Source organism: Ammodytes marinus, assembly GCF_949987685.1.
Source record: "Ammodytes marinus genome assembly, chromosome: 22".
Lineage (NCBI taxonomy): Eukaryota > Metazoa > Chordata > Actinopteri > Uranoscopiformes > Ammodytidae > Ammodytes > Ammodytes marinus.
In genome coordinates, this window is record NC_137226.1 from 12963131 (window position 1) to 12975542 (window position 12412).

The 12412-nt window shown below is 41.4% G+C and overlaps 1 protein-coding gene across 1 annotated transcript in view; it reads left to right on the forward strand.

The window, feature by feature from the left end:
- Positions 1 to 12412, forward strand: part of dock4b (dedicator of cytokinesis 4b) — a 114374-nt gene that overhangs the window by 90112 nt on the left and 11850 nt on the right. Inside the window, exons 41-47 of the mRNA XM_080051128.1 lie at positions 1771 to 1857; positions 3715 to 3891; positions 8372 to 8455; positions 8572 to 8691; positions 9089 to 9210; positions 10486 to 10597; positions 12079 to 12160. Of these exons, the coding sequence (XP_079907254.1) occupies positions 1771 to 1857; positions 3715 to 3891; positions 8372 to 8455; positions 8572 to 8691; positions 9089 to 9210; positions 10486 to 10597; positions 12079 to 12160 (784 nt within the window). The remainder of the gene's footprint in view (positions 1 to 1770; positions 1858 to 3714; positions 3892 to 8371; positions 8456 to 8571; positions 8692 to 9088; positions 9211 to 10485; positions 10598 to 12078; positions 12161 to 12412) is intronic.

Genomic DNA, 12412 nt, shown 5'->3' on the forward strand with positions numbered 1-12412 from the left:
GCCCACAAAGGACACGCATGTGCAACACATAAACACATGCATGCAAGCACGCACGCATGCACATGCGCACACACACTCTCACACACACACACACACACACACACACACACACACACATTCCCCTCTCTTTTTCACTACATGAATTAGTTGATCGTGTGGTGATATGAACATAAGCATACAAATAATTAGCTTACAGTCTACAGTACTACAGCTTGTGGAGCAGAGCTGCAAAATGTTATGTGCTGTGAAAAAAAAATTAGATTGAGGCTACTGTGAATATTTCAGAATTCAAAATGATGCATTTATGATCATTAGCATTTTTCACTGCAGGCCGTGTGAAAAAGCTTCATTTTCCTCAGCGGTCCAGGTATTACTCTGCGTGCGTTCAGCCCATGTTTTATTCAACGCTACTCCTGTATCACTAATTATACGCGTGCGCTGCATGCACTCCAAACACATACACATCACACAAACCCTGATATTAAGCTCATACATATTCAATATTAACACACACACATACACACACGCTCATTGCAGTCATTTCGTCTCAGTTCCATCAAAGCTATTTGGCCAAATTGAATTATATCACATTTCCATCAGGGCTTGATACCTCCTGCCCTCAGGTGGGAATAACCTGGATGATAAAGTTTTCGGCAGTGACGAGATAATGCAGCAACCAGCCTGTGCTTAAAACGTACTGCGCTTAAACTGCAACACGTGTCTTCTTTCAAAAAAGGTGTTCAGGCAGGTTGCTTGGCCTTGAAAAGCAGAAAATCAATAAGGGGCAGCAGGGTTGTGTAGTGAGTCGGAAGACCCTCCTGTCACTGGATCGATCCTGCATGTCAGCACTCGTGTCCTTGAGCAAGGCACCAGAGCTATACAGTTAACTTAAACTTAATTAAGCTGCACTCTATCAGCACATTGATGGGGATCAAACATATGACTTAATAATTATTATATATTTTTTATTTTTCAGATTTTAGCCACATTCAAGATAAAACCAACAGGTGTGGGCTTAATATTAAACAATTTTCATACTTAAGTTCATGACTAAGAATGACACTCCCAACCGCCTCCGCTTGTACTTTGTTTGAGTGCAAATTAGCAAGTGTTAGCATGCTAACATGCTAAACTAACATGTGGATATGGTAAACATTACACACATGCTTAACATCAGCAGTAGCATTGTGACTGTGAGGATGATCAAATGCTAATTTGAGCATTTAGCTAAAAAACAATTACAAATCAAAGCTCTAGAAAGACGTTAATAAGTGGACCTTGAGTCAAGATTGTTTTGCTAGTTGGTATAACCAAATACAGTACACACACAAAAAAAACTGCTTTCCTTTCTTGATGCTTATTGAATCATAGTGGTACATTTACCGTACATGCCCCACGATACTGTGAATCTATTATGTTAATAGCCTGCAGTCAATGTAAGAGTTTCCATAGTGAACATGCTGTCAGAATGACCTTGTTGGATGTTGGCGTATTGAAAAGCATGCTGGCTGACAGGGTAAGTGGTGGAAAGTGAATAATGATCTGAGGTATAAGATATGACATCTGACCTACACCTACAAGTGGGTGTTTGGCAGTGGGTGTACTCAACAAGCTTTTTCCCTCTAAACTGTGTATCGGTAATTGAATTGTACGCTGTCTTTCAGAGATAGATTGCATGTGCCCATTAGGTATAAATAGCTATGGATTTTTTTTTATCAAGTGTGTTTAGCAATCAGCATATACTGACCAATGTATCGTTTGTTAATGTAGAGCCTGTGGGTGGAGAGGACAACTCTGACTCTAGTCCAAAGTCTTCCAGGAATCTCTCGCTGGTTTGAAGTGGAGAAGAGAGAGCTGGTGAGTGTGTGTGACCTCCTCCGATGAAATAACCACGAAGGGTGTGACAGCAACACACTGTCATTTCTCTCACAAGGGACACTAATACACTTCTATTTTGCAGGTTGCAATTCAGAGCACTGCAAGCCAATACAAGCCAAGCCTAGTATTGATCCAAGTCATTACATTGAACAACAGTAATGACCTCGCTCATGAGTTTTGGGCTATTGGATACATTTGGTTTCCTCCATTGGATTGATCGAACGTCGTGTTAAAAATCAAATTGCTTTCATTACCGAAATGGCAGATTTTTCGAATGGATTTTTCTAATGGGAGATTTTTCCACTGTACTTATTCTGTGTTTTTAGCCTGGAATCGGGCTAAAGCTTTCCATTTTGGATTTCCTCATTCACATCCCTCATTCACATCTCTGAGTGGGAGGATTGCATATGCTATTTGCAGTGTATGCAAAATCATAACTGTTTCTGTCTATGTTGGTCTAAGCGCATATTCTTTAGCGAACAGCTGCTGAGCGTGGTGTGAAATTGGGGATTGTGAACTCAGTATTATTATGTGATGGTTATGCAGTGTAATAGCATATATAATACATAACTGGTGACAGCTCTATTAGCATGAGGAGGATTAAGTTCTGTGTGAGACAGGGAGGAAAATAAATGCAGGATGGAGGGAGGAACATTTTATATGCATCCCTGAGTACAGAAAGTGACCATATACTTACAAAGTTATGTACGTGTATGTGGGTTAGCAGCAATACAGTTAATGACCCATACTTAAAGCTGCAACAATGAACAGTTTAATATTAAAATGGCTCCAGTTGCTATGTGTATGTGACAAGTGTAGCTGGTAGCTATAACACTACAGATAAGTATAATTTCTGCTGAACATTTGAGCAACAATAACTCACTGATTTGGTTTTTACTGTCTTAAGTTTACTGTTTTACTTTAGTCTGACTGATGCATTGTGCGGCACTGTTCGGTGAAGAAGCTATTATAACCCACTATACGCTATGTGACCACCAGCCCCAACTTTAACACCGACAAAGTTAGCATCTAGCTGCTGAACACGGTGGAGCACTTAGCAGCTAAATAGACAGATATTTCCCTCAGGAGTTGATGAAGGGCCAAAACCATAGCGTGAAAAAGAGATTGAATATTCCATTACATTCGTCAGTCGGCAGAAACACGACTCCAAATGAGTGCTAATGTTCCCCCATATCTGCTGGATGTCGGCCGAATAACTTACGAGATGATGATGTTTCAGTGTTATGTTTACAGCTTGTATTTCCGCTTATCCCAAATGGCCGGAGATTAGGAACTGCAGGTTTACTTCCATGAGATATCAACCATTTCAACCAAGATCTTCAACTTTTATTCAACCCTCCATGAATGCTCAATGGATTCAATACTTCCCATAATGCACCTTAATATTATTTCCTGTGTCAGACAGTGTATCCCTGATAAATGCTCACTTCTTGTGAAATTCCACATTCCCACTTTGTAACGTATGCTTAATCTTGTTTTTTTTTTTACAAGCTTTTAGACTTAAAGGTGGAGTCAGTGGTAAAATAATCCAGTGTTATTCATACACAGCCTAGTAAGCGGGCATGTCGCTAGCTACGGTGGGACCTCGTTGTTTAAATACCCTTTGTTTACATACCAGTTTGGAGAGCCTAGGCTGTGTATTACCACCAGAATTGTTTGTCTGCACACATACACAGTATGGACAGGTAGCGGATCATTGATTTTTGGACAAAAAGTGATTTTGACAATTCTCCTGAATAGCTGACTCCACCTTTTTAATAATGCTCTGATTAGCGCTACAGCGACTTCCTAAAGAAAACTCTTCCCCATTCGCAGGTGGAGGTGAGCCCGCTGGAGAACGCCATCGAGGTGATCGAGAACAAGAACTTGCAGTTGCGCACGCTGATCACCCAGTGTCAGAGCCGGCAGATGCAGAACATCAACCCCCTCACCATGTGCCTCAACGGGGTCATCGACGCCGCTGTCAACGGGGGGCTGGCCCGCTACCAAGAGGTATGGATAGATGGATGGGACGTTAAGGTTGGAGGGGTTTTAGAGACGGAAGCAAGCAACAGTGAAAGGAGATGACATATGGATTACCTAATGATGCATGAGGATGGGTTTTAGATGGGGAGATGTATGGACGGGGGGGCGTTTTGCGGAAGGGAGGGAGAGGATGAACAGATGGATGGATGGATGGATGGATGGATGCATGCACCCACAGCTTTGTTGAGGGTTTGACCGATCCATACGGATAGGTGGAATGGATGGATGAGTGGAGAGATGGAGGATGGGGACAATGAGATCGCAGGGTTATGTAGGAATTAGGGCTGTCAAATTAACGCGTTAATTTCGATTAATTAATCACTGAAAAATTAACGCGATTAAAAAAATTAACGCAGATTAATCGCACTTCTATAATGCCCTTTGACCCGGTGCAAAAGTGGTGCGTAGCTGCACCGAGCTGCACCTGAAGCAGACACAGCCCGCGCGGGTGAAAGGGAGAAAAGTAAAGAGAGAAGCAGGGGGCCGAGGGCTCTATAGACGGTTTAATAAGCATGTAGGTAGGAAGACATCTTACTTTATTCTCCGCAGCCAGTGTCTGTGCATTATTGATTTAGTGGGTCCAACAATGTAGGCTAGGTTCAAAACAGTATCTCTCAATCTTTCTCCCCGTGTCTCAATTTTGTTTGCTAGCTGTCTCGTCGTCCGCGTAAACGTGTGTGTGTGTGTGGGTGTGTGTGTGCGTGTGTGTGTGCGTGTGTGTGTGTGTCTCTCAATATTTTTGCCTATGAGTACGACGATGGTGAATGAATCGGCATAAGCATCTGTGGATGTGCAGCGCTGTCTGTTGTGGAGACAGAAGTTACGAGAGAGTGAGAGAGAGCGAGAGAGAGAGAGACTAGCAGGCTATACAGCTGTTTATAAACAGGTATAAAAGTGTCATAAAAGTATGCGATTAATTTAGATTAATTAATCACAGAGCCTGTAATTAATTAGATTAATTTTTTTAATCGCTTGACAGCCCTAGTAGGAATGGATGTATGGATGGATTGACGGATGAGAGGTTTGGTAAATGGATGTTCAGAGAAAGAGGGGTCAGGTCAAATGACAGCAAATAAAGGAGTGGGAGGAAATATTATAGACAGATGGATGGCTAATAATAGATGAATGAAAGAGATGGAAGTGTGTATGATGCAGCTGCTACGTTATAGACTGAAGTGGTAACAGACAGACACGCTGATTGGGAGTGTAAAAAATGTAAAAATGAAATGTGGTCAATCGTGCAGCTGACAAATGTGGTGCATCTGCTAGCTCCTCCGAGAGCCCCTCCATCGCAGTCAATTGCAGGATAGCAGTGCAGTTCGATTTTCCTAAGCAGGAGGAAGGAGCACAATTGAATAAGAAGCACATCTACAAATCTACTCGAGAAAAAAGGTTTTACCCTCAACAAACTGTGTGGACTCAGCCACTTGCTCTGTGTCGCATAGCAACCACCTTTTTTCCACTGGGAGTGGGTGTGTGTGTGTGTGTGTGTGTGTGTGTGTGTGTGTGTGTGTGTGTGTGTGTGTGTGTGTGTGTGTGTGTGTGTGTGGGCTTAAACAGTGCAGAATCAAATAAAAAAAGCCCATTGGACCTTTTTACCTACATTTATGCATCATTTATCTGTAAAATGTGGTCTGAAGTCGCTGTAGTTAGACAAATACACTCAATTTATACCAACAACAACACTAAAATAATGAATATAATAATTGTTTTCCTAAATCACACATTTATTAAATCATCTCAATATTTAAAATCCAAGCAGGAAATAGTAAGTGAACCCATTCCCAAATGACCTCTAAATATCTCAATGACAAGTTGACAAAGCTACATTGTAGCTGTCATTTGAGACTAAGGATGAGTTGGGTAGATGTAACACTATAATGTCCCTTACCTCAATGGAAAAATGAACTATAAAATGAGACAGATGAGAAGAGTAATATTTCACATCGGTCAAGGTCAATCCTAAAAAAATCTAATCAATTGAAATGAACTGCCATTCAAGAAAGCCATTCCCGAAATATCAAAATAATGAAACCTGTTTTGTACGGTGTTTTTGTGCAAGGAAATGGTTTTAAAATTCCTCAGTGCCAATGTGGAAATGTGCTCAACCCGTGAAGCAAACCTTTTTGTCAAGGTCACTGCTGTGAAACAAGGTTTAACTGGTTACTAAGACCAACTGTTCACTTTCTTTTTATTTCAAACTATCTTTGAATATTCAAGCAAATAAATAATAAATACACCAAATCATGCACATTTCCTCTTGTGTTACTATTTAAGGCAGCTGTAGCTCATACATTATTGTGACTTTGAAGAATATCAGACCAGAATTCATGATTAAAGTATGCTAAAAAGCAGGGAAATCCAAAGGGGTTCACTTCCTATTTCTTGGCACTGCACTGTATCTGTGTGTGTGTGTGGGGGTCTTTGCAGAGGAGTAGCCCATTAGGATTTGTAGGATGTTTGATAGAGCCACAAAGGCGAGGCTCGCTGAAGTGCTTGCTTGCTTGCCCTCGTTTTATTGCTAAAATGAAAGCGTGTGAAATGAGTTTCAGCGTCCTATAAACTTGGAGTACAGCCTTTTATTTGTATACAGTGTTGGCTGGGTCACGTAGCTATATGTTTCAATGGAAATGAGAAGAAATGTATGAATGGCGATTCCCTGGGTAAGAATTGACGCGACGACTTCCTTCAACCATTTGTAATTTGTATTCCCATACCGTACACAATACAAAGTGACACAAATTTCAATTATTTTTTGCGCGGGGTGGACACAGATGCTGTTACTGCAGCAATCACACCGCTGCCGATATCGACGCTAATTTTTCTTTGCATGATATTGCGCGCAGCACCCCGGCAGAAGGCGCCAACCAATCTATTAATTTCCCTGCGTAATGCGGACTGACAGCTGCGGAGGTTTGCTCGGCTGTAAATGAAGGAGCAATTGTCATTATTAATATTCAGATTTATTGCTTTGGTTTGAGTTGAACCCCCTTGAGGGGGGATGCTGTCTGATTTATTCCCCCCTCCCCTCAGCGTTCCATCTCTAATTGGACTTTTCTAATGATTAACTTAGCTGCTCCATGACGGGGTCTCACTCCCTGCAGCCCGACCAGGAATTTCCATCATTCCTAGAAGATTATTGATTCTTTTTCTTACCTTTTCCTGACATCCTCTCTTGGAATATCTTGCTGAAAGCAGCACTTCTTCCTTTAAAATTACAAACATACTTTTGCATATGTACTACATGTGATAGAACATCGACTATAAAGACTGTAACAATGTTAACTATTTTGATACCTTGCATCTTGCATGTACTATGTTGCTTGCTTAGATAGGAGAAGAACTCAATATCATGTTTAGCACATATGAATATAATCTGGTAATCTGGAATGTCTGGAAGAATAATACTCCTCATTTTGTCTCCATTGGTGCTCCATGTGTGTGTTTTTGTGTGACATATTTGAAGCCGCATTGAGCATCTTCTTTCTCTTTTACTGTCACCTGAGATAAACAGCTGGGTCCTTGGGAGAAAACTGTGCTGATCTGTTTTTGTGAACCCCCACCCCCCCCTTTACCTTTGAGTTCCCTTTGTGTGTGTGTGTGTGTGTGTGTGTGTGTGTGTGTGTGTGTGTGTGTGTGTGTGTCCTCTCAGGCAGATTTGAAAGCAGATCTTGAGTCGGGTCTTTCAGCGGATCGTCATCCCTTCTCTTTGTGTACTCTGATGCTGCAAAGGGGCTTTACCATAATCTGTAGACATATCACGAGTGTTGATGGCAATGTAAACAACGTGGAACTGGCATTTTTAATGCATGTCCACGACAAAAGCGCGTATCATCTTTTCAAAGCAGACCGAGGCATTTTTTTCATCTCATCTGTTCCTCTTTTGAGTCCCCTTTTTTTTGTGTTGAAAGGGAACGTCTGGGAAAGCGAATATAAATTGCGATGTCTAAGCCATAATCAAGGGATCTGATGTTTCTAAGGAGACGTGATCTACGATGGAAGGAAGCGACATAAGCGAATGTGATTTATATATTAAGAAAAAAAAAAAAGCTTTTAAAATCTCAGACCAAATTGGCCCCTAAATCAAAGTAAAATCAATCCTTTGGTTCCACTTACATCCATTTGCCTGAGTGTTCTCTCTATTTTTAGCCACTGTGTACTCTTTATTCTGGTCCCCAAACTTGATATTAATATCACAAAACAACAAAAAAAACACAGTCAGGGGGTCTCACAACTTAATTTGAGCCTGGATGTAAGTTTGCTCTGTTCAGTTTTCCTACTCAGTTTGAATGTTTTTTTATGGTATCAAAAAAATAAATAGGCGTAGGGACACTAATCCACTGTGTCAGCCCTGTGGGGATTCAGATGACACCGCAATGCAGCAAGTCTACTGCCTCAGCTCCCCGGTGTGCACGTAACAGATGTTCTTCATTTTGTCTCTGCCCAGGCCTTTTTCGTGAAGGACTACGTCATGAATCACCCCGAAGATGGCGAGAAGATCGGGCGACTGAGAGAGCTCATGTTTGAACAGGTTTGTGAGAAGAGATTGAGGTGGAGTGTAAGCACACAAGCGAAACATAACTCAATTAAAAATGAAATATAAGTGTATTTTGACTTCAATTTTGACCAGCTTTGGTTTTTCTGCAGGCGCACATTCTGGAGTATGGCCTCGCCGTGCACGAGAAGTTTGTTCCCCAGGACATGAGACCGCTCCACAAGAAGTTAGTGGACCAGTTCCACCTGATGAAATCCAGTCTTGGCATACAGGTAGGTCGGGAGACAACACCATGGTGACACTATGGTAGAATTTAAAGTATGTATTTAATTTATACATCAGCGAAGGATTAAAATATCAAGCGAGGCACAAGTTATTTTATCAATAATGTAGTGTAATGTAAGATTAAAAAACCCACTTGTGTTAATGATTGTTCCCCTCAAACCTTCAAAGTCTCCTTGTGTGTTGTGGGAACAGAAACCCAGCGTTTTGTTTCTGACTTCCAAGCGAATGACCCCTAAAGTCCTCCGAGAAGAGGTCCACCCCTCATTAAACACCCTTCCTTCATCTGCATTTTTGCGCATTTAATTTTGACCTGCCCCACGTTGGCACGACGAAGCCATTTAATCATATGCTCTCTCTCCTTCTCCTCCAATTTAAAACCTCCAGGAGTTTCCGGCTTACGTGCGAGCGAGCCCAGTGCACTTCACCAACGGGAGCCCACGGACATGCAGGAACTCCGTACCCAACATCATTAGCCCCGATGGCGGCAGAGGGGTCACCAGGAGGAGGTGACAACCCTTTTTTTTCATGATGTTGTTTATATTCTTTTCTTTTTGGTATTACTATTTGCTGTAGACACATCTGTCTGTCTCCCTTTACCTATGTTATTTTAGAAATGTATAAAAAAAAGCAATTTTTCTTTAGTATTACATTTATTCACCTTCCTGAAAAGAAATATTGATTTTAAAGAAATGTATTCAACCTTTTATTTATATAGGTAATCTCATTGAGACACAGAGCCTTATTCTCAAGAGAGACCTGTTGGAGACAATAAAACATAACAATCAGTTACAGACAGACATAGAGACAGACAGATTTACCAGTAGTAGGCTATTTACATACAATATTTAAATGCAAGTGCCAAGTATAGGAAAACTTACTAAAAAACAAAAACAAGTTTCCAATGATGCTTTAAAATGAGTTTAAAATCCCCTAGTAGTGGGATCCACCTGGACAGCTTCAGATGCTGCTGCAGTGTGTTCCAGGTTGAAGGTCATGCTGCTGCCTATCACTGGAGACCTTTTTTTGTTTTTGTTTTGTTGTTTTCTCTCGGTGTGTCCTCACCTCCCCTCCAAACACCTCACTTCTGTGCCTTTCCCTTCTACCTCCCGTTCGTTCTTTACCGGTGTCAGTGTCACTCCATCTGGGCTTACAAGAGGTGTGGGCGACTGGCTGGCACCCACAGGGGACATTGCTGTGTGGCTGCCCCCGGGCCAGCAGGCAGACTGTGTGCGTGCGTGTCTGTGTGTGCGTGTTCAGTGACCATGACACTCTGTCTACCTTCGACATTTTGCCTGCACAGTCTGATCCCAAGGGGGCACAGCCACACAGACAGAAACGGACACTAACATCACCTGGGTCTTCCAGTGATATTTTGTATTTTACTTAGTTTTTTTTTTTTTTTTTTTTTTTTTTTTTCAATTGTTTTGCACTTTGTTTGGCAGCACATAAACAAAGTCACATTTATTTTCTTTTTAATCTTTTTATATTTTGGTAGCCTTTTCCTTTAAACACCCATTGTGTATTCGTAACCTTGCTTTGACACTGCACACGTGCTTGATGAAATGCTGTGATTGCTGCGTTGATTATCTTCTCATGATCTGACATTTTACTGTCTCTGTTTGTCTCTTCCCGTCCTTGCCTGCCTTTTGTCGGCCTTGTGTGGAATTTTCGGTGAGTGGAACCTCTGAAAAAATCTAATGAAAATAGATACAATCTCCCTGTGCCCAAAGCCACTATGACAATCTCTCTTTCTCTCTCTCTCTCTCCCTCAGTCCCCTCAGCTACCCCGCGGTGAACCGCTACTCCTCATCCTCTCTGTCATCTCAAGCCTCCAATGAAGTCAGCAACATCACAGGGCAATCCGAGAGTTCGGATGAAGTCTTCAACATGCAGGTATTCTCTCTCTCTCTCTGTCTCTCTCTATCTCTTTCTCTCTCTCTCCCTCTCCCTCTCTCTCTCTCTCTCACTTCGTATGCCTTCCCACAGAGCCCACACAAAGGCTCATTGCCCTCCTGCTCCCCACAGATTTCCCCAGCAATACTTTGTAATCCCCACTCACTCCTTTCCATCCTCATTTTCTCCTCTCCTCTGACCCCTTCCTCTCTGTAGTCCTCTCTGCTTGTTTCGGAAGCTTTGTGCGGGCCGAGCAAATTGTTCGTGATTGTATTAAATGAGGACACAGTGCTTTGTGTGGTCAGTCCAGGGAGCCTGCTGGAGTAGGGCGGTAATCTAAAGTACATTTGGCCCATTCAACAACAAAAAAGCTGCAGACAACTCCTGGCGAGCTGTCCGTCGCACCTGGCAACGGTTTCAATAAGAGCAAGCAGAGAAAAACATGAGAGGAAACAATAGGGGTGTTTGTAAGGGATCTGAATGAAACTACTGCAGTATGATTTTTGTAAATCATAGCTTTCATTCTATAGTTTGAGACACAACTCTCTGAACGGTGATGTTAAAGTCAAGTATCGTTCCGGAACATTTCAATTCACACAGTGGACTAAGCCTTTAATCCCCGCCCCTGCGATGGATTGCACTGTATATGAATTTATTTTAATCACAGGGTGTCTGTTTATTTCTTTCTCTTTTTTTCTTTTCTTCAAGTCATTGAGTTTAATCTAGTTTCATCATATATAAGCTTTCAATTGTACCAGCACTCTGTGAAAAGAACAAAACAAAAATCAACATTGAGGATATAAGAAATATAGTGACACAGCAAGTTATAATCATATACTTTATTCAAACCAGGAAGACTCAATGGCGCAGAGTGTGCACAGAAACATTTCACACAGTCAATGTTCACACACATTCATATTTTACAATGTAAAAACATTGACCTATCAGTTCAAAAGCAGATAAATACAGTTCATAGGCTATACAAATCAAATATACATTTTTATATAAAACAATATAAAGCAATTCAAATAAAACAGGTGCTTGTGGAAAATAAGTATATTGAGTTAGATTATAAAATCAATTTACTCTCATGTCTGCACAGTAAATATGAGCCTTGACTTTAGTCTTGTTGTCATTGTGAGGTTGCCAAGCAACAAGCAGAGACTCCAGCAAGTCCATGTCAAGAATAGTCCAGTACATAACCACTGTTTTTTTACAATTATTAATATGACGTGATAATCATAGATAGTAGGTGATAATACTAAATATTTGAACAAAACATCCCATAATCATCATAATTATAATTTTACACATTGTTGCTTTAAGTAAATATTAACATCCCACTTCATCACAGACATCAAGACTGAAATATCTCGATTCTACAAGTATTATTTCATATATATAAATGATATAAAAGGAAAATGTTCAATGATGTTGTTGTTCGTGATAATGATACAGCTGTTGTCCATCCACCTTTACAGCCCAGTCCGTCTACCTCAAGCCTCAGCTCCAACCATTCTGCCTCGCCCAACGTCACAAGCTCCGCCCCTTCCAGCGCCAGAGGTGAGACAACGTGACACACTGTCTGTCTGTGGGCTTTAAGCTCATCATATCTCAGTGCAGGCTGACTCACCACCAGAGGAAGCAGACAAGAGGTGCAGCTGGACAGAACACTTTAACCTTTTTAGCAACACCATTTTCTCTGAAAACCTCCCGCGGCGTTCCTGTCTGGTGAGGTGAGCCAGGTCAGAGGACAGCTCAGGACACAGTAGTGGAGGGAGATGTGGTTAAAAGGAAAGACTGAAGAGAGAAGGT